At 36.7% G+C, this 27,215-nt stretch overlaps 2 protein-coding genes and 1 non-coding gene across 5 annotated transcripts in view; 2 read left to right on the top strand and 1 right to left on the bottom strand.

Moving 5' to 3' along the window:
- ZPBP (zona pellucida binding protein) overlaps window positions 1-4,834 on the top strand; it is a 114,350-nt gene extending 109,516 nt beyond the window's left edge. The window contains exon 8 of the mRNA XM_012458735.2: window positions 1,903-4,834. Within this exon, the coding sequence (XP_012314158.2) occupies window positions 1,903-1,997 (95 nt within the window). The 3' untranslated portion in view covers window positions 1,998-4,834. The remainder of the gene's footprint in view (window positions 1-1,902) is intronic.
- An 8,777-nt stretch (window positions 4,835-13,611) lies between these two features.
- LOC135270758 (small nucleolar RNA SNORA23) lies at window positions 13,612-13,759 on the top strand. The gene has a single exon (XR_010338891.1). It is a non-coding gene; the product is annotated as a small nucleolar RNA SNORA23 (small nucleolar RNA).
- Window positions 13,760-16,901: 3,142 nt separating this feature from the next.
- Window positions 16,902-27,215, bottom strand: part of VWC2 (von Willebrand factor C domain containing 2) — a 140,070-nt gene continuing 129,756 nt past the window's right edge. Inside the window, exons 3-4 of one of the 3 annotated variants that reach the window (XR_001108386.3) lie at window positions 26,487-26,882; window positions 16,902-17,752 (exon numbers count right to left, since the gene is read on the bottom strand). Coding sequence is in view for 1 of the 3 variants with exons in the window: in XM_064366683.1 (XP_064222753.1) it covers window positions 26,731-26,882 (152 nt within the window). In the remaining 2 variants the exon portion in view is untranslated. Of the gene's footprint in view, window positions 26,883-27,215 lie in introns of all 3 variants that reach the window. The other 2 variants (XR_001108389.3, XM_064366683.1) reach the window with 2 other exon arrangements.

Consider the following 27,215-nt stretch of genomic DNA (forward strand, 5'->3'; position numbering starts at 1 on the left):
AGTTGACGAATTTTATATTTTAAATTTAAATAACATTGTAGCATTTTTCCTCAGGTCTACTTAACGGAGAAAAAATATTTTAGTATGTATACTTGGAAAGCGTGCTACACATAGGAAGTATATGATGTTACCCATATGATATTATGAGGGTTTATTAATTCTAAGAATAGTAAATAGAAAGTCATATTTATTTAAGCTTATATTTAGATGATTTTATGCCAGTGTCAGTTCTATTTTTGACAGTCAATATGAAGGATGTGTGTAAAGACTGCATGCAGATTTCTCTTCTGCATGCATAATGATTTAACACTTTTAGTAACTTTGTTGAGCATTTCCATATTTGTGCTCTAAGAAATATTAATGTCTGTTTTGAGAGAAAATGTGCCATGATCAACATACTTTTGAGAAACATATCATTGGAAGCTTACTGTGTACAGTACTAATTAAAATACTCTTATTATCGCCAAAGCAAATAAATCTACTTTGTTTAACCAAACTTTTTTCCATCTGAAACATTATTCTTCTCCCAAATAAAACATCTATTAAACTTGAGGAACTCTTTGGAACATAGAATGGGAAATATTTCCTCTAAAAAACTGGTAAAATATTTTCCAATTTGGAAAAATACATTTTAAAAGTAAATGATGTGAAATTAAATAATATAGTATGAACCAGATCCAAATATTAGCTTATATCATTGAATCATGATGACAGAAAAAGAATTTTCTTTGATGGCGCATAATAAACATGCGCTAGATGTGCTATTAACACATTCTGGGATCCTTGGGCACCCATATTTGCAATAGGAAAAAGAGGAATAGGGTAATCAAAGACCCCAGCCCAAGTATGAGGCTTGATGGCACCACCTGCTATCCATGCCCTTACCCACAATAAAAGAGTCTGTTAAAGAAGTGCATAAAGTTAAGTATTTATTGAATGCCTATGATACACTGGGTGATTTTTTATATGTCCTCTGATATTAATACATTAATGTTACAAAATTCATTATTATTGTACCTGTTTTACAAAATAAGGACAGTGGAACTAAGAGAGTTGACTGTTTTGCCAAAGATCCCAAAGATAATCTGTGACAGAGATGGTATCTGATCTTGGTTTCTTTCTATTCTGTCATGCAGTGGTAGATGTGGTAATCATGATTTCATTATCCTTATATTGGGGATGATCAAACTGAATTAAATTAGACTAATATTTTCAAAATTGCGTATTTAGCAAGTGGTAGAAATGGAGCTTGAAATCAGGAGATTATTAGAAAAAAAAATGCAGTCTTTTTCCACCTAAAATACAGTTATTATGGCTGTGTGTGAAGCATGTTTGGTTCCTCCTGTAATGTTGACCTCTTGTGGCTTCTGCTATATTAACTTAAAGCAGGGGTCCCTGACCCCAGGCCAGGGAACAGTACTGGTCCATGGCTTGTTAGGAAGCAGGCTGCACAACAGGAGGTGACTGGCAGGCAAGTCAGCATTATGGCCTGAGCTGTACTTCTTGTCAGATCAACAATGACAGTAGATTCTCATAGGAGTGCAGACCCTATTGTCAACTGCACATGCATGCCAGGGATCCAGGTTGCATGATCCTTACAGGAATCTCAGAGTAAATAGTTAAAACTTTCTGTATATGATTCCACTTACATGAAGTATGTAGATTAGTGAAATTCATAGAAACCAAAGGTAGAATGGTAGTTGCCAACAGCTGGAGAAATGGGGAAATGGATATAGAGTTGCAGTTTTGCCAGATGAAAAAGTTCTAGAGATTTGTTGCACAACAATGTGAATATACTTAATATTACTGAACTGTATGCTTAAAAGAATTAAGATTGCAATTAACATTTTATATTATGTGTAGTAGGAAAATATTACTTACTAACTTATTCTTTTTTCACAGTGATCTGCAGCCCTGGATCATATAACCCCCGTGATGGAATTCATTGCCTTCAATGCAATAGCAGTCTGGTGTATGGAGCAAAAGCGTGTTCATAAGCCATTATCTTGAGTTATTCAGTAGTTTATTAAATGCAAAGTATATATTTTAAATATTAGCATATAATAAATCATTATTATGCCAAAATTAAATATATCATATTTTACAGAAAATGGTGTCATCATTTTAATCAAATACTGTATGTCCAAATGCTTTATGAAGGTAAAAATCCTCTAGTCTTTATCCATTAATGCCAAACCTACATATGATTATAAAATATTTCTTGTGTCACTGCATTTTTAAAATAGTTTCAAATATACTGTATCAGGCTAGCCCAAAAGGTTTTTCAGGACTTTTCAGAAATATTCTGTTTTATCTTTACTATATGTTCACTAGATCCAGGCCATCATATTCTTCTATAATAACTATAACTTCAGTTTGTTTCATTCTTTTGATTTAAATTTATTAGATTTTATTCATTCTAGTTTCACCTTTCACGGTTTAAAGCCATATTTAAAGCCTGGGGTCTTACTGTAATTTTTAGCCTCTTTAATGTAAAGCCTAGTTTCAACTACATTGTGGATTTTTAATATAGTTCAATGTGACTATCTTAAACTTTTCAATTTTGTCTCTTAAATTACCTTTTTGGCATTTTAGAATGGAGTAATTATTTTACGTGCCTAAATTAATAGTTGAACTTTCTCAATGGAAAGAGTGAAAGAAAGAAAGAAATTTCTTTTCCTGACAACCCCTCTAGGAAAAATAATCAACAGTCATCACAACCTTTATTTCTTCCACTATGAAAATGAATATTATGTGACAGATATTACTTGTACAATCACTAATACTTATCCTATCTCACATCGGGATGCTATATTTGAATATGAAATATTATAAAAAATTTAAATATTTAAATTCTAGGAAGCATGAGTAATTTAGAAAATGAGTAGTTTCTCAGTTTTTCTAATTATTATTTTATTTATATTTGTGTCATCTTTCTCTCTCAAGCATTCAGTGTTTTGCTCTTCATAGGTTCTCTCTTAAGACATAAACATTTATAAATGGTAGACATACCCCGTGTTGGATTTGGGCACAAATGTGCAATACGTTGACAGGAAGACAGTTCACCTATACCTAGGCTATATTAGACTTTTAAAAATGAACTAGTTAGTTGATAAATTAGCCTCTCATTTTTCCATCCTATATACAGTTATAACTCTAGAATTCTCACACAGACACAAAGGGAAGATAAATGACATGTGGCTGGACTGTGTTATTAGCCCTGGTAATGTTTTCCTTGAAAAATTCCTTGGGTTTTCATCATCATGTTGTAATTGTTTTTATGTGGTTTAGAGACATGTTCAAGTGCCTTCTTTCTTCTAGTAAATTACATATACACATTACACTGTTTGGGTGAGTTACTGTTCTTCCCAAAGTTACTAATACATGTATTTTGTAAATAGTAAAAGACCTACTACACCCCCACCTCTAAAAGCAGTGTAATCTACTAAAGTTTCAAAGTTTCTTAATTGTATAATATATTAGAATACATATTCTTTCCTTTTTGTTCCTTATGTTTGCGCTTACTTTTTACCTATATTTAAAATCTCTAATAATTTAACTTACAATGCATTTTTCTGAGGCATGAACAGCATCCCATCAACAGCCTGGGAAAGCAGAGGCAGAGTTGTTATACCGGTGATAAGTACTGGGGATCAGAATGCAATCATGAAAAGATAGGTGACCCCAGATAAGAGGAGATGAACAACAGGAGTGGGATGAGAGCAAATTCATGCATTTTTAGCTCTTGGCAGACCAGAATGAGACTACACAAATATCTGAAGGCAGAACAAGGTAAGACTTTTAAAGTTCAGGCAAAGAAAACAAACTGTAGAAATTGAAGTAAAGGATAAAATAGGGGAAGGAAGGGAAGCATTAATTCTTGTTTTTCTTGGGTTCCATAGTAAAATTTTCTTTGCTCTATTGTATTGCTTATCACATTTGTTTTAGTTGATTACGTTTGTCTTCCACATTCAGTTATACTAGGACACTCCTAGCTTCATGGCCTTCTTTGTAGCAGATAGTTATATGCTTAAAAATTTTTTAAATTAATGAATAGATCATTAAAGTTCTTCAAGTATAAATACTTTAGTAATTAAGACAAAAGTTGCTTCTATGTCGAAAGTTATTTAAAGTGATGACAGTGTGTACAACAAAAATTATAAACTAATCCCTGAGAGATTATTATCATAAAGCAGTTTCAAGTGTTTTTTATTTGTTTGCATCAAAATAATATCTTACATTTATATCATGGTTCAATTTTCACAAAACATTTTTAGTTATTATACAATCTGATAATTATACCAGCCTGTGAAGTTAGTAGGGCAAATATAATTCCCAATTTATATTTTTTATTAATTTGTTTTTTTAATTATAAATATGTAAGATGTGTTTATTTGGCAATATGGTAAAAGAGCCTTAACAAGTTTGGTCCAGTAATCTCAATGGAAATTTTACTATAGAAGTAAAGCAAAAACAAAGTGAAATATTACATCCAATGGTATTAATTTCTGTATTATATGTAATAATGAAAAGGAAAATAATATAAATGACTTGCAAAATAATTGGTTGAATAAATTATGCTGTTTCTGTTTGATAGAATATTATTGTGCCATTAAAATCACATTTACAAATTAAGATTATATACACATGTGTACAATTGTTATCGGTATTGTGTACATTTTTAAACCAAATGCACCAAAATGTTAACAAAGGCTGTTTCATGTAATGGGATCATGTGTGAGGTTTTTTTTTTTTATGCCCTATATTTTCCAAATTTTCTGAAGTGAAATGAATTATATTCACAATCTTGGAAGCAATAAATGTACTTCGAAAAGTTAAAATAGGAGCCAAGTAGAGAAGACATTGCTTATCTCTCCAATATCAGTTCACTTCTCCTCTTCTTCCTAACAGAGCACCAAGTTTGTTTACTCCAGAGAATGATTCTTTTAGCCAGTCAACACATAGCTTTTCTGGCCATTGCCTTGTGACCATGAGTTGAACCAGCTTGAAGGTGAAGCCCACAGTGAGGACACACAGTGAAGATATAAAAAGAACTGGAGCATTCATGATGGTGTTGAATTACTAGTCCTTATTATACCTGAACCCCAACCTGTCCTAGACTTCTTAGTTCTGTCAAATAGGAAAGTTTCTTTTGTTTAAGCAAGTTGGGTTTTCTGTTACTTGCAGCTAAAAATATTCTAAATGATACAGTATTAATTACAGGAAATTTGTAGAGGATTAGAAGTAAGGGGAAAATACCACTTATAGTTTCATAACCTGAATGTCAGCAATGTTAACATTTTGGTAAATTTCCTACTTTTGTGTGAATTTTTATTCATGCTATAGGTACCATATGTAGCGAGTATTTTTCTTAATATTATGATAGATATATTTCCATACTATTTTATTAACCTCTTTAACATAATTCTGATGACTATAATATTCATGCATTTCAGCAGAAAAACTAGAATATGGTTTGTCTGTGCCCACTCTGCTCATAAAGACATGCCCAAGACTGGGTAATTTCTAAAGTAAAGCATTTTCATTGACTCATAGTTCCTCATGGCTGTGGAAGTCTCACCCAATCATGGCGGAAGGTGAATAAGGAGAAGAGTCATGTCTTATATGGTGGCAGGCAAGAGGGCATGTGCAGGGGAACTCCCATCTTGTGAGGCTTACTCACTACCAGAAGAACAGTATGGGGGAAACTGCCTCGATGATTCAATTATCTCCACCTGGCCCTGCCTTTGATATGTGAGGATTATTACAATTCAAGGTGAGATTTGGGTGGGGACACAGCCGAACCATGTCATTGCACCTCTCACCCCTCCCAAATCTCATGTCCTCACATTTCAAAATCAGTCATGCCTTCCCGCAGTCCCCCAAAGTCTTAATTCATTTCAGCATTAACTCAAAAGTCCACAGGCCCAAGTCTCATCTGAGACAAAGTGAGTCCCTTCTGCCTTATGAGCCTGTAAAATCAAAAGCAAGTTAATTGCTTCCTAGATACAATGTGGCTACAATCATAGGGTAAATACACCCATTCCTAATGGGAGAAGTTGGCCAAAAAGAAGGGACTACAGGCCCCATGCAAGTCCAAAATCCAGCAGTGCAGCCAAATCTTAAAGCTCTGAAGTGATCTCCTTTGACTTCATGTCTCACATCAAGGTCATGCTGATTCAAGAGATGGGTTCCTACAGCCTTAGGCAGCTCCACCCTTGTGGCTTTGCAGGGTACAGCTCCCCTCCTGGCCACTTTCACAGGCTGGCATTCTGCAGCTTTTCCAGGCACGCAGTGCAAGTTGTTGGTAGATCTCCCATTTTTGGGTTGGGAGGACAGTGGCCCTCTTCTCACAGCTCCACTAGGCAGATCCCCAGTGGGGATTCTGTCTAGAGGCTTCCAGCCCACATTTCCCTTTCACACTGCTTTAGCAGAGGTTTTCCATGAGAGATCCACCCGTGCTGCACACCTCTGCCTGGACATCCAGGTATTCCCATACATACTCTGAAATCTAGCAGAGGTTCCCAAACCTCAAATCTTGACCTCTGTGTACCTGCAAGCCCAACACTGCATGTAAACTGTCAAGGCTTGGGACTTCTTCCATCTGAAGCAATGGACTGAGCTGTACATTGGCCCCTTTTAGCCACAGCTGGTGCTGAAGCAGCCGGGATGTGTAGGGCATCATGGCCTTAGGCCGCACAGAGCAGGGGGGCTCTAGGCCTTGCCCACAAAATCATTTTTTTCCTTCTAGGCCTCCAAGCCTGTGATAGGAGAGGCTGCTGTGAAGGTCCCTGACATGCTCTGGAGACATTTTTCCCATTTTATTGGTGAGTAACATTTGGCTTCTCATTACTTAACGCAAATTTCTACAGCTAGCTTGAATTTCTCCCCAGAAAAATGGGTTTTTCTTTTCTATCCCATTGTCACTGCAAATTTTCTGAACTTTTATGCTCTGCTTCCTCTTGAACACTTTTCCACTTAGAAGTTTCTTCTGATGAGTACCCTAAATCATCTCTCTCAAGTTCAGACTTCCACAGATTTCTAGGGTGGGCAAAATGCCACCAGTCTCTTTGCATAGCAACAGTGACTTTTACTCCCATTTCCAACAAGCTCCTCATCTCCATCTGAGACCACCTCAACCTGGACTTCATTCTCCATATCGCTATCAGAATTTTGGGCAAAACTATTCCATAAGTCTCTAGAAAGTTCCAGACTTACCCACATTTTCCTGTCTTATGAGCCCTCCAAACTGTTGTAACCTCTGCCTGTTACCCAGTTTCAAACTTGCTTCCACATTTTCAGGTATCTTTTCAGCAATGCCCCACTTGTAATACCAATTTACTGTATTAGTCAGTTCTCACACTGCTAATAAACACATACTCTAGACTGTTATAAAGGAAACAGGTTTAATTGACTCTCAGTTCCACATGGTAGGGAAGCCCTCACAATCATGGCGGAAGGCAAATGAAGAGCAAAGTCACATCTTACATGGTGGCAGGCAAGAGAGCATGTGCAGCTGAACCCCTTTATAAACTATCAGATCTTGTGAGACTTATTCATTATCAAGAGAACAGCACAGAAAAACCTTGCCCCCATGATTCAGTTACCTCCCACAGAGTCCCACCCACGACATGTGGGGATTATGACAATTCAAGGTGAGATTTGGGTGGGGGACAGAGCCAAACCAAATCCAATGGTTTAAGCCTTTCTAATTGTTGGACATTTTTATTGCTTCCAGATTTTGACTATTATGTTGCATTACAGTTGACATCTTAACTTAAAATTTTGTGATATTTTAAAGTTGCTTTTTATGCTAAATACTCAGAAGTAGAATTACTAGATTTAGGTATTTCTAATCTTCTGGACCATTTGCCAAGGGTATTTTCTATAGATTATGCCAATTTCTAGTACAACCAATGATATATCAGAATATGTATTTTATTGCATGTTTTCCAGTATCATTTTTAAGTCATTCATGTAATGTGATATATGGAAATAGTTTCTTCCTCTATTTTCATTTTTTTGAGTACTAGTGAGGTTTAACTTCTCTCATGTAATAATGTTGCTGTTGCTGGTGGTAGTTATTTATTGAGTGTTTATTATATGAAAGATATTGTTTGAAACCCATTACATAGATTTTCATATTTAATTTGCCTAAGTTTGTGAGTTATTGTTACTCTAATTAGTACATGAGGAAAATGAGTCACAATAATTAAATACCTTCCCAGGTTTACATAGCTTGTAAGTGGTGAAGATGTGTCAGTTACAATTTGGTTTTGTGGCAAGATCCTGAGGGCCCTGATTCAGTGGCTCTACAGCATCCTCCTGACCTTGGACCACTTGTACTCTTGCCGCCCGCCCCCCCACAATCCTTAGTGCAGCTTTTGTCCTCATGGTTGCAGGTGCTCTTATGCCTTCAGGCTCTTAATTGGCCTTCCATTCAGAAAAAAATATAAAAATGAAAAACCCTCTACAGGACTTTTACATTATATTGAATGGAATAGTGTCACAGAGTCACCTGATACTATAAGGGAGATGAGAAATTGATAGCTTCATTTTTTTATTCTCATTAATAGAGAAAAGTTTTTAAAAGAGACAAGGACTTTGAATGAGTGTTGAACAGGCCAGTGTCATTTTCTTAAACAATTCATCCCTTTAACTTGTGTGCATTGATACACACCCTTGACATTGGTAACATATACATGTAATGTCCCCCTTCTTCTCCCCATGTAATAAAACTTCAAACTCTCACCCAGTTACTGCATCTCAACTGATGCATGTTGAGTCATGGATGATATGGAGAAGTTTGCATCAGGTCCAGGGCTGATATGGTCTAGACAGTTTATCTGCCTCTACCTTATAAAATGTGTGAGAAAGTAGAAAGTAACTGATTTAAAACTCCCATGCAGAAAATGGAGGAAAATAAAATACATCTCAGTACTTATCCAGGTGGACAAGATACAGTGAGACCTTCCTGCTATCAACTTGGTTTAAGTTTTTTGCTTGGTCCCTGGTTCTATCCTGTGTAGTTGTCTTCATTATTCCTTGCATTCCCCCTTCTGGAGGCTAAACCGTGTTTCAGTTTACTCTCTTTGAGAAGTCAGAGGCCCAAGACACAGGCTGTCATCGGCCACATTTGGGTTTTTCTTGGGCAGTACAGTTCTCTTTTGGTGGGTTGTATTGTGTTGTGTTGTATCATCCTGGTCAAGCATGGTGACAAAGGATGCAGAGATTCCTCAAGGCCCCAGCTTGTGCTTGCTCTCCTTTGTTCTGCATCTAGTTCATCTTCCTGTGATCTGGGACATGTTCATATCCTTCCATGGTTATGGACACATTTATGTGGCTTCTTTAGTCAACAAAGAGGCTCAATGCCTAGAGTGTGGAGGACCCTCTTGATTTGGGAGTCAACATTAATTTCCACTGGGCATGGTCCTCCTGCTCATTTCTTTTTTTTTGTTTTGTTTTTTTTGAGACGGAGTTTCGCTCTTGTTACCCAGGCTGGAGTGCAATGGCGCGATCTCGGCTCACCACAACCTCCGCCTCCTGGGTTCAGGCAATTCTCCTGCCTCAGCCTCCTGAGTAGCTGGGATTACAGGCACGCACCACCATGCCCAGCTAATTTTTTGTATTTTTAGTAGAGACGGGGTTTCACCATGTTGATCAGGATGGTCTCGATCTCTTGACCTTGTGATCCACCCGCCTCGGCCACCCAAAGTGCTGGGATTACAGGCGTGAGCCACCATGCCCGGCCTGCTCATTTCTTAAGTCACTGGAAAGCCTGCCAATTTTGAACGAGGCTCAGGCTCTGCAACCATTCGAGGCCACTGTGAAAGGTGCTCTCCACTTGGAAAGTGCGACACAGCAGTACAGGCATGCTCAGAGTGTCATGGCAGATAAAGGTGTTGTGTGAACTCTTGGGCAGGATACTAGAGGTGAGGATCATAGTGTGAACCTTTGGGATGTTAGAGAAGGCCATGCTATTCTCTGTAGATAACTATTCTCCTTTTGAGAAACAGTTTTTGGATTGGTGCTGGTTCCAGATTGGGCCAAGAAGTTACTATGTAATCTGAGCTACAACATGAGGTAGGTGTTGTCTGAACCACTAAACCTTGGAGTTGGGTAAGCATAGCAGCACTCTTTTATCCACTGGGAATGGTGTAACAGTGTGCACAAGATTTGGCTCAAGCAGGTCCTGAGGGAGTGGTAAGTTGAACAAACAAGTGGCTCAAACCTTCATGGTTTCTGTTCTTGCCACCCCCATTTCAGCCTGCCCCTATGACCTCATGGGGAGTTCTTTATGATATCTGAGCCTCATTTATAGATTGGTGTGCACAGTTTGTTGGCAGTAGCCACAAGTAGACAGCCCTACCCACAGGGCTGGTCCTGAAGGAGAGTGGGGAAGAGAAATATCAATAGATCAGGCTTGGAGCAGTACACCAGTCTGTCCACCTTGTTGAGAATGAGAGATGACTAGAGGTATGGACCTGCACAGATTCTTAAGCAATAAGTCAACAATTTGGCCCAGAGGCATAGAAGGAATAAGATTGGAAATTTGGTGACAGTGTTGTGAGAAAAGTGTATGTAACTAGATATCTCCAAACAAGCACACAGCATGTGGGAATACACACTAATGAGAAACTCAGCAAATAACCTTAGTGACCCAGTAGACAACATGACTTTGTAGACATTGGTCAACCTCTTTCTTCTCTGCCAAAAGGTCATGAACAAAGTGGCCATGAAAATAAAGATGGAAGGTCTGCATGGTTACCAAGGCATAATCTAGCTACAGCTCTTCTGAATGCTCAGTTTTCCAACAGCAGAGTCCACCAAAGAACCCCCAATATGGCAACACTGACCAGGGAGACAGCCAGCCAACTGGTACCAGCTTGATCACATTGGATCAAGTTCATGATGAGAGGGGCAATGCTGTGTTCATATTGAAATTTGATATAGATTTGCTTGCCCTGACTACAATATTTCTGCCAAAACCACCATCTGTAGACTTACTAAATAAATTTATTGCTGTCATATTCCTCATAGCAGTGCTACTGACCAGGGAACTCATAGTCAATGACATGTGGCAGTGGGCTTATACTCATGTAATTCATTGGTTGCACCATGTTCTCCATTACCTTGTAGCATCTGGAGTAATAGAATGGTGTAATGGGCTGCTGAGGATGCTTATGATGCCAGCTGGGTGATATCATTTAGTTGAGATACTGTAATCTCTCCTGGGTGTGATTTTTGCTCTGAATCAGCAACGAATAGCAGTTTGCCAAATCACCCTCATTGGTTCTGTGGCCAATGGTGTTTTTCTAAAGATTGTAAGGAGGGCATAGTGGAAGGCCCTAGAACTGTCCCTTCTGATACGACTGTAATATATGGTGCTATTGCTTCCATGATTAAGATTCATGGGTCTCAGAATTGCGTGTGGGTTGGAGGGGTAGTGAGGGGAATAAATTCTCACTACTACCCTGGATATCTACTAGCAAAACATTTGCTTCCTGTGTCTGTCATTTTGGACTCTGCTAGTTTGGAAGTCATACTTCTCAAGGGAGGAATGCTTCCAATAAACTGTAAGCCAGGACTGCCACGTCATGTTGTTGAACCAGCTGGCACAAAAGAGGTTGCTGTACTGGATGGAGTGATTGATCCTAACCATCAAGGGGAAATTGGGTTCCCATTACACAACAGATATAGGGAGATGCTTTGTGGCATATCTGAGTACTCCTTTGTCCTGTGGTAAAAGTTAATTGAAGATTACAACACCCAGTACAGGTGGGGCTGGTAATGGCCCGGAATGAAGGTATGGCAGCTATCAAAATGTGGCTCTCTGACCTTCTGCTATAAGGAGTCACCAACCGATGGCTCCACTGCTGCACTCTGATTCCACCCTGTTTGTGCTGCATCCATGCCTCTAGACTGAGCATAGCAGAGGCCTTCTGTCAGCCTTTCCTGTCTATGTGAGAATTTCCTGTGGCAGCCATGGTGGGAGGGCCACTCCTTCTCAGCCAGTTGCTGCTCAAAGCTAACTGCAGTCTAAGGCCTTCCGTCTTCCTGCTCTCCTCACGGGTTCAGACCTGCATTGTTATCCAGGGGATATCCCAGCCTCTCCTCTTTTCCTTCCCTTTTCCTTTCACAGACATTTTAAACTATAATATATCTCTTACACATCTAATCCTGTTTTTTTGACAGTTTCTCAGAGGATTCAAACTAGCCCAAGTGATGCCAGGAGCTTCTGGCCTTAGAATATAGGCAGTGGAATGGGGCTCTGGGACTCATTCACTGCCCACTCCCTGGGCAAAGAGGGTACCCCTCTGAGTGGCCTGTGTCTGTAGGTGTGATGGGTTAGGTCTAAGAAGGGGATAAGGGTGCCAGCAAGGACAGCAGAGTTGGCAGACTACTGTTAAATGAAACCGATGCTTTGAAAAGGAATGAGAAACTGAGGGATTTAACAAGATTGAAGACGTTAGGCAAACTTACTGCTAGAAAAAGTGATGATGGGCAACACAGTCAATTAGAAATGTCTAAGCTGCAGGTGGTAGAAGAAAGAATAGAGAAGCTGACAGAATTGGGAATGCTGGAGCTGATAAATTATATGAGGTTAAAAAAAAAAGCAACAGAGCATTATACCCCACAAGAAGACTCAAGGACACCATTCATGGCACCATCAGGGGCACACTTGTCTATGCACCACCAGCGTCACTAAACACCTAATTGGTGGGTTTTCTCTGTTGGCCAGGGTTGATGGAAGAAGAGGTAGACAGAGTAATGCAAGAACTAGAGGCAGATGGAATGCTTAACTATGGGGCACCAAGTGACTACGCACCCAGAACTGCCCATTATGCAGAGTCCACTGACCCAACAGCAGTCCATTCAGGACTGAGTCCACGCAGGTCCAGAGGGCCCAAGTAAGCTACATTCACTGATAGACCAAACTCCCAAATCACCCACAACAGTCATACCATTTCCCTTCCCCAAGCTCACATGAGGAAAAATCCCAAGCTTGATTGTTGGGTTCTGTCAGTAGGTGAAGCCAAACTTTGACAGTGACTGCCCTGTTTTAGGGGAGATCTAAAAGACCGTGGAGAGGGGAGAATATGTATAATTCTTAGACAGCAGCCAATGATGTGGCTGCAGCCAGGGACCTGGGAGGAAAGATGGAAAGACTGGAGACTAGGAGGTCTGAGGCAGAGGCCTGTGGATGGACACATGGACATGAGTGCAAAGTGTGAAGACTTTTCAATCGCATTAGTTAACACTCAGGAGAAAACACATACCTTAAAAGAGACACTGAACAAGTAGGTAATTTTTCCAGGTGATTGGCATTGATCATCTTTCATCATCAGCTCCACCAGAACCCTACCAGACACATGAAGGGAGTGGCCAGGATAGAGCAACAGAGTGATATATGCACCCAATGGCATGGACAGCTGCTTTCCCAGGCTTGTCTAGCTACTACCACCTCTGAATGTCTAACCTATCTGGAAAAGAGGCCCAGACTGGGTTCCAATACGGCACTGTTCCCCAGGGACACCAATCATCCACTCAGAAGCAAATTAGTGCCATCTGGCCAGTCTAATGGTTCATCTTTACAGGGATGCATATGTACTTATTGAGTGTGTATATACTATATCTGTGTATGTGTGTGTGTGTGTGTGTGTATATATATATATACACACACACACACACACACATACATATATATACATATCACTACCATCCATGGGCTAATAGAAGGGCTGATGCCCACACATGGAATCCTGCACAAAAGAACATATGACTAGCACTTAGACCACTTCTCAGCACAGGGTCCAGAAACGGACTAGACACCACCAAACAGGAAGACAGGAGTGCTGCCTGCTTTTATGCCTGGAGGGTAGGTGAGAGACCAGCTCCTGGTGGGCCCATTCAAATCAGAGGTACATAGTTGTTTACCTGGAGTAGGGTGCACATAGCCAGAAGGGTTTTTTGCTGTCAGGTCATGCTTTTCCTGTGCTTTGGCTTCTCTTGGAGCGTTTATGGTCTGTTCCTGTTGGTGGGTCTGGAATTTATGGGAGGCAGTAAGGAAACCATGGAACAGACTCGGGTGTCATTCCTAAAATCTTGAAGTCCTTGGGCAACCATCTCCTTCTTTCCAACTTCCAAAGATTTTTATACTTGTTTGTTGCATTATGTCCAGGGTTTTTAGTATAAGAGGGAGAACCTGGGAGAAATTGGGCTAATCTATCTTGACAGAACCAGAAGTCCCCCATAATATAATTTTATTATCTTAACACTGTAAAATATCTAGTGACAGTCCCTTTTCCATTCTATTGTGACTTCTCCTTTGACCTTGGCCTCCTCAGTAGCTGGGACCACAGGTGTGTACCACCTTGCCCATCTTGGAATTTTATTTCTTAATTTGCAACATATGGAGACATTTTATTATTAATAGATTTTCTTGTTGAGTTATAGTTTAATTGAATTGTCAGGATTTATAATTCACGTGATGTCAATGCTTTATAATGAAACTTTATACCTCAGAGTAAAGTCATTGTTTATAAATTTTCCACATGCTTGTATTTTGTAATATTTTAATGAAGAATTATGCACCTGTTTACTAGATCAGCTCTGTTAATTCTATTGTTCAGGTATTTATATCTTTTATGATCATTTTGTCTTCTGTTTATTCCACTACTACATATAACAAATTACCATATGAATTGTGGTATGTCTCCTTGCCTTATCAAGATCTAATGCTTTCACCATTTTATAACCTTATTCTTTTTTTTTGAGACAAAGTGTCGCTCTGTTGCCCATGTTGGAGTGCAATGGCACGATCTCGGCTTACTGCTACCTCTGCTTCCCAGGTTCAAGCAATTCTTCCCATGTAGCTGGGATTACAGGCACCCGCCATCATGCCCAGCTAATTTTTGTATTTTTTTAGAGACGGGGTTTCACCACATTGACGAGGCTGGTCTTTAACTCCTGACATCAGGTGATCTGCTCGCCTCAGCCTCCCAAAGTGCTGGAATTACAGGTGTGAGCCATCGTGCCTGGCCTATAACCTTATTCTTTAAAAATGCAGTTGAAATAAAGATAATGAAATGAAAGCAGAAAAAATTAACACCAGTAGAAGTTCACAAAAAGAAATATCAAAGAGTGTTCTTCAGGCAGAAGAAAAAGGATTTGCAATGAAAGGTGAAGAAAGCAATAAAAACTAAGAAAATGGCAAATGGTGGGGATATGGCTAAATGAATAATGACTATTAGAAGAGGAAGTTTTCAGATTTAAAACACACAGAATTAAGATATGGTGAGGGAATAGTTAATGCATTGTCTGTAAACATGATAAAAGCATCAATAAGTAGTAGATCTTAATAAGTCACAGCTGTATACTATATAGGGCACTAATTATATGTATGGAATTCTAAGTTGGCAGTTCTTTTCATTCAGCATATTAAAGATGTTTAACTGCCTTCAGAATTCCTTTTCTTATCCAAAGATAAGAATATTAAACATGCATCAAACATTCACAGTTGTCGGAATTCTTTTTTACATGGAATCTGTCTGTTTCCTCTGGCTGCCTTTATGATTGTCATTTTTAATTCCCTTCCCTTCACTGTAGTGCCGCTACTTGGGAATTCTTTGTTTTATTGTCTGTCATCAACTTTAGAAGGCCATCAGCCATTTTCTTTCTAATTATTGTTTTCCTGCTACATCCTATCCTTTTTCACCTTTTGGAACTTCAACTTAATATTTGCTGCATTGTTTACCTCTTATGCATCGTCTATCTGTACTTCCTTCCATTTGATCTGTCTTTAGATTCACTTTTCTCTCTTAAGTTGTTTCTAATCTGTTAAATCCAGTCAACTAAGTCTTTAATTTCAGTTATTATATTTTGCAGTTCGAAATTTTTTTGTTGTTGTTGTTGCTAGGTCAGTATAGGTTTCTAGTCCTCTGCTGAAATTTCCAATTTTGTTCTATGGTCTTTGAATATAGATTTATTTTATATCTGGGTCTGATTATTCTATCATTAGGAGACTGTGATTCTGAAGCTATTGTTTCTACTCTATTTATTTATGTAGGCTCAGATCAGCTGTGCACCTTGAATGCAGCCCTCTGGGGCCACAAACACATATGGGGATGTTACTTGCTTTTGTATACCCAGACTCTAAATTTTGCTCCATTTTTTCCATAAATGTCAGAAAGTGCTATTCAGCTTCTCAGCATGCTATTCCAATAGGAAATGTACTCAGGGAAAAATGCTCAGAATGCCAGACTAAACTAATTTGGGCTTTTCCAGCTGCTGGTCTGGTAGGTTTCCTAAGTATTTAGTTCTCCAGTGGCTTCAAGAAGAACTGTCTATTCTGTCCAGCTTTTCCAGTTGCCCTTGTAGGAGGATTGTTCTAAATTGCCTAATCTTCCAGTTCAGGAATGGGAAGTTCTTCACCTTAAGAAAAAATAATTTTTTGGTTTTAATTTATTTTCTAAAAAGCCTTTCTCCAAGCCAGCGCAGAGGAGCCTCTAAAGTGTTGTCATTTAAAAAAAAAATCTGAATCTAAGATATTTACTTACTGTTAATCCATATTTCTAGATATGTGGTTTCATAATCATTACATTTACTTTTAGAAATGATGAAGTAGAAATGTATTACCACAGTTAATACCATGGGATATTATATTATCGATGCTACTTCAGTGTACAGCAATGTTCATCTTTAATTTAAATAAGAGAAATCAAAGTTATATATTTGAGTGAGCCTCAAGGATTATGTTTTAAATAACTCGAAATATTTAAAGCATTTTGAATATTTTTTAATGATGTACATACATTTTATTTATCTTGCTTAATCTACTTTCAAAAGTTGAAATATTTCAAAGGATCATCTTAAATTTGACTCTACCTGGAAGTGCAAAATCCAGTTTAATAAATACTTTATTTTATAAATCAGTTCAATACACATACCCATCCAACAATACATACAAATTAGGCCTAATTATTTAAATTCAGCTCCACATAAAATTAAGGTATTACAAAACATTTTTCTGGTAAATTATATAAATGGGATAAAAACTAATATATAAATTATATATGTTAAATTTAAACATATGAGGATAGAATATTTTTCAAATGAGCACTGAATTAAATTATTCATTTATTAGAATCTTCAAAATGTTTTAATTTCAATAGTCTCATATTTCCAATGTATTATGTTATAAACACTTTGAATAGACCTGTGCTTTATAAATATTTATCTATTCTAGGCTACATGTTTTACAAATATTCACTCATTTCATCCTTTTAGTGGTTGATACCACCCTCCCCATGTTAACGATGAGCAATCTGAGTTACAGAGAGGTAGGTAACGTGTACCTGATAAATAACCAGTAAGTGGTAGAACTGGGATTAGAATCAGACCTCCAAAGGCCAAAGTCTTTACTGGCAAGTTTCATTAAAGCAAATAAATTGCAAACATTTATTGAGAATACTTATGATATAAAAGTTAAAGGATGCTCTGGCCTTTGTTTCTAGAGACTGTGTTTCTATACCTATGGAGTAAGGCTCAGGCCAGAGATGGGAACAACTCACCTATGCCATTTAACTCCTATCATCTCTGCTGGAAACCAGACCCATCCTCCAGCCAGCATGTTCTCACCCTTGATTCCTGAAAGCATCATGGACATTCCCTTTTGATCAGTTTGCTCTCCTCTTTTCCCCTCACTTGAGTTCCCTTTGGTATCTTCAACACTAAGCACAGTGTTCTCCATCTGTCAGATATGCAGGAAAAGTGGTAACTGACGATTTATTAATGGTTACAGTTGTTATGTAAAATTGATGTTTAATAAATTTGTACAGGACATGAACACTTACTGGAAAACTTTCACCTAATAATTTATAAAAACATAACATTGTTCTCAGTCTATAGAAACTGTCTGAAATTTGTAAGTGTAATAAGTACAGCACTTTAGTACATTTTTCCTACAACAGTCTATTAAAATGAAGACAAAAAGCTATAATTTTACATTCATCGGGTACATTGTAAAACTTCACACAGACTTGGTAAATGATATTATTTAAAATGACTTTTTTTTAAGTTTTCAAATACTGAGTTTATGGAAGAAGTATTTGAAATTATTTTAAAAATTAATTCAAATTATAAATAGTAAATAACACAATTAAATACATATGTGTATATGTACGTGTATTATTCATGCTATATTTATAGCTATATGCAAATAGTTGTGGACTTTATGTAGCTGTACTGACATAGACAAATGAGAATAGCAAACTCGGCCAAGCAGAATCTCTCCCCGTTCCCCTACACTCTTCACTGCTTAGCTCCAACTTTCTGTGATTATCTGACTTAAAAGGAATTTCTGGCCAACAATGCATTGCTTCTCTTATCTTTTGTTTGCTTTGTTTTCTTTTAATCAGACCTTGCTTATATTTATATCTATCTTTCCGATCTCAGCGAATTGAGAGAGTAACTGTTTAACCGTTTGTATAGATGCATGCATGTACAGAAAGATGAGCTGCCAGCTGGAAAATTTACATAAATCTGAGGAATAAATTTAAAGGAAAATTATCTCATTCAAATACTATTTTCATTATTTTCCTTTTTTTCTTAAGAAAGAGATTGATCATGTATTAAAATTTTTGAGTTTTTAAGTCATAGTTCTTAATATTTTAAATGTTTCAGACAAACCTCAGTTTTGCTTTACCCTAAATTTCAACATTTCCATTTTACTTCCATATCCAAATTAATATCTCTTTTTACTTTCCCTCCTGGTCATTATATAACATGATTTGTCCTCTGAAGTGTGGGTATGCTGTTTATTGTACTAAAAAAAATCCATTATGTTTATTTTAAAGACATTTACTTTCTTAGCTTCAATAGAGGGCACATTTTGAATCTCACTTCAGTGTTGCTATTTGTAACAGACATTTTTTAAGGTACCAATTGGCCATAATTAATCTACAACCTACAAAAAGATATATAGAACATAATGATTTTGTATCAAGCTCCTTTATTGCACTCATGCCTATCTTAAAATGAAAATCTTTCTCTTGAGAGAAAATAGGGTGGGGGTGGGAGCAGTGGATAGACCCGGCCACTGGCGGCTGAGCCCCCTGGCGTCAGGTGGGACAACTTCTGTCCACCCATGACTTCACCATTGCCTGTTTTGAGTGGGGACAATCTTTATTTTTAAGAAATAGCATACACTTTGAAACTACAGGTTTAACATTATGTAACATGGGTAGACCACTTTTATAATTAATCTATATTAAATTAAACTGAGGTTTGTGAGGATTAAATAAAAACTATGTGTACAGAGTATATTGGAGAATATAGCTGGAGCAGGCACTTAGTTTTTTATGTCATTAGAACATACAGTAGTAACTTCATAATTTTATCACTAGCTACTATGAATCAGGAAACAGCAAAACTTTGCTTAAAAGTATAAATCATAATACTGATGTAAGTTAATGACTTTAATGTGCAAGTTCAAAATGGCATATGATGCTATCGCTTTTTTTATTAGTGTAAGGATATCTGCTGGTATACTTGACTCAGAGCTTCATGGGCCCAAAGACCGTATATGGCTTTATCAGCCAGGCCTAAACTGCAATTGACATGTAGAATGCAATCAATCAATAGATTGAGTAAGACTCATTGCTGCTCTCCAGGGAAGAATTTTTGAAAGCAGGTAGAGGTATCCTGACTCTGCCCCATGCAGGATAGCTTTGGAACCAGACAGATTTGGCCTAAGTTCCATCACTGAATTTTTTTTTTTTTTTTTTGAGACATTGTCACACTGTCAATCAGGCCAGAGTGCAGTGGTGCAATCTCCACTCATGCAACCGCCACCTCCTGGGTTTAAGGGATTCTCCTGCCTCAGCCTCCCAAGTAATCAAGATTACAGGCAAGCGCCACCATGCCCAGATATTTTTTTTTGTATTTTTAGTAGAGATGGGGTTTCACCATGTTGATCAGCCTGGCCTTGAACTCCTGACTTCAAATGATCCACCTGCCTTGGCCTTCCAAAGGGCCAGCTGGGATTACAGGATTGAACCACTGTGCCCAGCCCATCACTGAAATTTGGGTAAGTTACCCACCATATGTTGACTTCCTCATCTATACAGCAGGGTTGATAAAATGAAGAAATCAGATAAAATAATTCGAAATTTGAAATAGTAGTGTTTGTCATGTAATCATCATCTAATAAATAGCAATTTACTTCTCTTGGCTCCAGAAAAATTCGGTCACAATATTTGGTTATATTTTGTAAATTTCAATGTGACAATCATATCTAAACAACCTGATGCTTGACTACTATTTTGAAAAAGAGTAGATTTAGGAATCAAAATATAGAATAAGCATTTAAACTAGGGAGGTCACAACATTTTTGTGAGGAGCTACTATTTACTTTGACAAGTATCACGATTAACATTCTAGAATTAGGGATCTGTGTTGCTATTCATTATCTTATTTATGGGGAGTGGGGTGAAAGACCATTTTGGAAATTTCTGTCTAATTTCTATAGGTCCCTGGCTTAAACACAAATGATAAGACTTCAAATCATGAGCTCTGGTATAAAGCATATTTGGATTCTTAATTCAACCCCTCACTCACTAGACTGAATCTTAAGGCAGTTTTTAAATTTCCCTGAGCCTGTTTTTACTTTTCTGCAGCAAAGGTGATAGCATTGCCCACTATTTGGGAGAATTGTGAGGTTAAATGTGATAATAAGTGAAGGAAATGTAGCATAACTTTTGGCCAATGACATACATTCATTGATTGCTTAAGAATGGCTTTTTAAAACTATGAAACTACTTGGTAATATAAAGAACATTAATAGTTTCATAGGTTTACATTACTTACTGGATACTTGTCACTTTTTTTCCATTATAATTATAAGAATTATATGCTTAGAAAAAGAATAAACCCTGAATATCTAATAGAAATAAAAATAGAATTGTATTTATTTGACAATGCATATATAAAAAGTAAAGGGAATGGAAAAATGAAATCTTTCCATAAAATGTGTTTGGAAACAGTTCTTTTTAAAACATAAATTACAGAAATTCAAATAATAGAAAATATTAATTATTAAGTAAAATAATGATCATTAAATATTAATCATATAAATACACTTTTAATGTATGCATTGGTCTTAATACAATTAGATACTAAATAAAATTGAGAAATATGTCTACTTACTGAAAATTGCATTAAAAACTAAAGTAGCAATATTTGCAATTGTTTTTAGTTATCAGGCTGTATTCATAATATACTAAATTGACTTCAGGTATATACTTTGATTGCTTTTGATAATTCTGTGCCTATATAATAGGTCAGTCAGAGGCTTTATATACTTTTCTGAACTTTAAAGGAAGGAGTTAAACAGTATGCATGTCTTAAATCATAAACTACTCATGGGACAAGCACTGAGAGCACATTTTCATTTAAGTTTCCTAATTCCATTGAAACTTTGGCTGAATACTTTTCAGGGTGATTGTCAACGTCACTTAAGTCAATGAAATTTATTCATTTAAAAATTAGGCATTGTATTTAGTTTCTAAATTTGTGTGTTAAGGCTAGAATAGCAGGTGCTTTGCAAAATTTAGAGTGAAATTTAACACTGTAGTAAAATATAGACAACCATCACTTTTAAATAGTATCATTCAGGTTATGGAAGCTACTACATTTCTGTACAAATGACTCAGTTCATTATTTTGTCAGCTCACTAGATACTTATTGAGGTGTTTAATAATGTTATATAGAAAGATTAAAACATGCAGAAATATTCAATGCCACAAATAAAAGTCTAAGAAAATTGTTTTTCAAAAATTAGAAATAAGAAAGTAAATAAATATCAAAACTGTAAACTTGACTTCCTTTATCATAAAGCGCCAATGTGTCTTCAATACAAGAAACTCTCCTCAGCATCGGAAATTTCACACCAAAGGTAATTTTTTTTTCTGATTTGCATCAGAAATGGCCAACAGCTGTCAGACTTCATCCTAAAACCACCATGGGGTATTCGGGGTATTTGGTGTGTCTCAGGGTATGTGACTTAGATATTTGATACTTACTTGCAAGTTAACAGAGAAATCAAAAGACAACTGGGATGGCAAACAGTAATGGGAGCTTTTAGTTGCTCTTTAATATATACATTGTCCTTAAACAAGAATAGTAAATAACTCTGAACTAATAGATTGAATATAACTCAACAAGCCTTTAACATAAAGATATTGGGTGGTTTTCAGGATCGAATGTCTCACAGTCTGAATTAAAGGGATTTGTAAATAATAGAAGAAGCAAGCATAAAATTAACTATTATTCAAAATATGATTTCTAAATTATATGTTAAAATAAGAGCCAAAATTAACAGTATTACTGGGACATAGAGTGACAATTCATCCAATGAGAACTACAGAAGCCTTCTTACCAGCAATGGCACTTGAATTACACATTGAAAATGGCTAATTTCTCAACATGCTGTAGAGGACACTCGGGACAGGATCTGGGATAGTAGAGGCCATGTTCAGAGTATAGTTTGCAGTCCCCAGGGCCCAGAGGTCTCACCAGCCACAGGGGCCTGGGTCATGGTGTGGTCCATGATCTAATTGTGAAGACACCAGTCTTCCAGGCTGAGGAGTTTGGATGTTATTTTGTGTGTGATTGCAATCCTCAAAATAAAGAATTCAGTTGAAAACTAGAGCTACATTTAGAAAACTAAAATAGTAGACTGAAGAGGTTAGTTTGGAGTGAAGATATGGTCTAAGCAGGCTGTTTAATCTGTGCTATGAAGCAATGAGAACCTGAGCTTTTGAGGTGGCAGCTGGAACGTGAAAAATATGTACTATAAAAATGCCCTTATTCCTGAATAAGTAAATTGCTCTCTCTCAATCTAATTCTTCAGAATAGTTACTGATTGTATCAACCATCCACAGACGCTACTAGTGAGGAAAAGAAATAGAGTAGGTAAGTAGGTTCAGTAAGAAAGTTACAAATTATGTTGGTCAAAGAAGCATGTATGTTTTTATCAATGGTGCTTATTTGCACATCTGATACTCTTCTTATTACACTGTGTTGGGGAAAAGATGATATTAAAAAGAATAATGAAAAGTAGGATTGATCTCTTGCCCATTGAAGCAAATTTAGCAAATTGTTAATATTTTTAAAATCATAGTTTTATGTCTATAATTTTGTTTATTATATGTTTAAATAGTCCACACTTAATGGATGTAGTTTCCAACAATGCTTGTTTGAAATAGTGTATATTTTATAAGTTTCAGATAATGTGTACATTTATAAACCCATTTCACTGCTTAAAATAAAAACAAATATTAAAAATTTGAATTTTCTGACTTGTTAGGACTTTTTAGCCTTGTATAAATGTAACATTTATGTTGAAGTAGAGAGGAGAGTTTATTAGACATACTAATGATGTTACAAATTTAAAACTGTATGAGAATTGTTCTCAGCATGTTTTACTGCACAAAGCAGATGATGAAATTCTAAGTATCAAAAGAATAAAAGTAATAATCAAATGTAAATTAGTTTCAAGGCTTACAGACCCCTTTGATGTCAAGGATACTGTGCCTCTCCATCTGTACTAGTTGCAGTATTATAGCAGAGCTTGCCCAGGCTCAAGTGTATCTAATGCTTGTTGCATGCAGGGATGAAATATAAGTTTTTGAACTGACTTTACTCAAGACTTCTGGGAAATGTCAATAAAAAGCATTGTTAATCCATCCAACAAGTAAGTTTCCTATGACTGAAGGAATGAATTTAAATTGAAAACCTCTAAGACATCAGATAATTTCCAGAACCATTGTATTGCTTACATGAGTAGCTTTATACTTTTAGATCTAAATATAGGTTGAAAAATTTGAAATAAATTCATTAATACATTTGTAAGCACATTTCAGTTTATTAACTTAAATAAATCATTTAACAATTATTAGGTACTTATAGAGCAGACCTATTTGAATTTTAATGATTATGGCTTTTCCAGAGCTTCTATACTTGAATTCTGAGGCCCCCTTTTCTGTGCTATCTCCAAACCATATTATTTTGAAATTGAGTAACTTACACTTTCCTCTTTTTATTGGGAAGTTATTGAAGTTATCGTGTTTATTCACCAGAACAGTTTTGTTGTTGATAATCTCAGCAAAGAGTTCTCTGACAACAGAGGAGAGGGAAATAGAATGTCTGAGATAACTGTACAGTTGTGAAAGTCTAACTGCAAGAAGAAGTTGGTCTTAGACAAAAATGAAAATAATGCCATTATTATTAATGAGTATGTGCAGTGTCATCAATCCAAGTTCTTCCGTGGGTTTGGTTTATGTAGTATTTCTATGAGGAAAGAGAAATGAAGGGTTGAAATCAGAGATGGAGAGGGAGTTACTATGGTGCAGTAACAGCCACTGAGCTTCAGCTCTTAGGAGTATGTGCCTGTGACCATGCAGGTCACACTAAGTTTAGAGCAAGTGAGTCAGTTAATTTCCTAAGATGATATTGTGTTCATTCTCTCTATATGCAACAAACTACTAGGTTTTCTGAAATTCTCACAGCATTGAAAATACCATTGCAATGATTTCAGAGTTCATCATCCATTCTGGTAGGAATTATTATTAAGGGAAACAGGAAGTCTTTGAGCCACATGGACTGAGTCTTTAATTGCATCATGCAAATTAAAGAGTAAAGAGGTTACTAATGGCCACCTACCCATGGGGGCTAGGATCATTTATTAGCAAAATGACAACTTTAAATAACTGTCTCTAACAATCCATCCTTGAATAAAGGAGGGATGGCCAATGCCTAGCAGTCTTTAATAATAAAGTTAAATTTTAGAAAGCTGATTACAGCTACAAGCAGTTAGCTAATAATTCCCCTGAGTAGTTTCATGAAGTCTATGTACTGGTAGTCTCTTTGGCTCAAGATGTTCTTTACGAACAAGATAAAAATTAAATGATTATATGTAAATGTTTTGATGACTCAGTCAGAGGAATCTTTATATTTACTAAGTTTCACAACAGTTTAATTTTTCAATTATGATAGATGTGTCTATTTTTCTCAAATATTATTCAGTCTTTAATGATTCAATTTTTTATATAATAATTTTTTTCATGTTCTCTATCTTCTTTTTAGGAAGGCTCTCTAATCTCCATTTTCTGGTCTCTTAGTTTGGCTCCTAACACAATACATTATAATTACCTATACTTCTTATGCCAGAGACCAAAAGTCCAAGAAGGCAAGAAATCAAGCCTTATTCCCTTGTTGCCATCACAAGTGCTTTGTACTTAATAGGTTCTTAAAGCAAAATTTTAGAATAAACAAAAATATGGAAAATCCCTTTAAAGGCTTCAAATAATGATTATGTATATTTTAATCCTTTAGAGACATGAATAGTGATGATAGTGTTGCTTTTTTTATCCTACACCTATTTAGACTCCAATTACCTCTTTCACAAGGCACCCTATGTTGATAGGATTGATAAAGATACAACTGTTTTCTAATATGCATTGATCAGATTAGCAGGATTTGGCAGTGGCTTTTGATGTTCTCTGTCCAAGTGAAGAGAAAAGAAGTTGGTTTGGAATTATAACTATAGGAAAGTTGTGCAGTACACTTGGCCTTCAGATACGTTTTAACAGAAGAACTCCTTTCTCACTCTGCATGTGAAGGGTGGTTAATTCAACATTATCAGTCAGGATTTTACTGTGTACTTTATGGAGGATAGATGACTCATTCTGATGACAAATAATATGATTCCAATGAAATGAGAGCTGAGATATCTGTAGCACATTTAGGTTTCAAGTATATAAGTTTGTTCAGGAGTTTGATTTTCCTTGACTCTCCTAGGAGAATCCAAGGACTCCTCCCCTATTTTGTTGCCTGCTTCAGCTTGATGGAACAGTAATGCAAATTTTCCAGCCTACTATATTCCTCAATTTAGGGAATAAATTAAAATTATGTTTTGAAGAGAAAGTAATGTAAATAAGAATGAAATACACATGTGTTTAACCTATGGTCTACAATACAGGAGCTTAGGGGAAAGAACTGAGAAAGTGTGAGTTAGTGATCTTTACACCTGCATTTCACAAATGACTGAGAATGAAGCAGATAAAAGCAGCATGTTACTGTAAGAAGGAAGGAAATATATTTATGTGAAATAGACTAAATTTTCTAAGGATCAACATTAGATAGATGTCTGTAATTAAATAGAATTTAAACAGGGTTTCAGTGGAAATTGGTCTAATATCTTTTGATCCATTCATGGGTGACTCTGCCCTGTGAAAATGTGCAGGGGGAACATACATTCCCGGGTGATAGAATCAGAACTGAAAAAGATATGCAGGTACACAGTGAGGACGGTTGACAACACAGCATTTTTAATCTGTATCTATAGAAAACACTTATATAAGCTCTCTAATGGAGGGATTATAGAAATACATTTAATATATAATAGTGTACTTTTGTGTACTTACTGTGAAAATAGCACATTTATTTAGAGAGGGATTTTATGCCCAAAGTTCTCGTTGATGTTTTGAAATATATCCGTTTCCTTCTGTTGTAGTAACTGTTATCAAGAAAAGCAAAAGGACCAACAGTTTTCCATTATTCCTCATTAAAAGTCTTCTCTCCTTTGATTGATATTTCCCAGAGTCATCTAGAATGTTCTTGTCAGTAAAATGTTCTAGAAAAAGTCAGAGTCTGTGTTCTGGGAAGGGTCTACATTTGCCTGCATTCATGTCTTGTGCACATGGCCTGCCGCTCGATTCTCCATGTGCCTTCCTCGTAAGTACAGTGGCATATGGTGCACTCGTCAGTCTTCACTTCTCTGCCAGCAGGGATGACAGCGGTTTCTGCAAAACAGTTTGGACCTGAAATGCAGAAAAATGTTTTATACTTTATGTGCGCATAAATATATAATGCATATAATTAGGTATTAAGCATTACAATAAATACATGTAAACATATTTGTGTATATATATTTTTGTTTGTTTGCTTGCTTTTGAGATGGAATCTCGCTCTATTACCCAGGCTGGAGTGCAGTGGCACCATCTTGGCTCACTGCAACCTCTGCCTCCCATGTTCAGGCAATTCTCTTGCCTCAGCCTCTCAAGCAGCTAGGATTACAGGCGCGTGATACCACACCCAGCTAATTTTTGTATTTTTAGTAAAGACAGGGTTTCACAATGTTGGCCAGGCTGGGC

Source organism: Aotus nancymaae, unplaced genomic scaffold (assembly GCF_030222135.1).
Source record: "Aotus nancymaae isolate 86718 unplaced genomic scaffold, 86718_ANA_hifiasm-v0.15.2.pri h1tg000065l, whole genome shotgun sequence".
NCBI lineage: Eukaryota > Metazoa > Chordata > Mammalia > Primates > Aotidae > Aotus > Aotus nancymaae.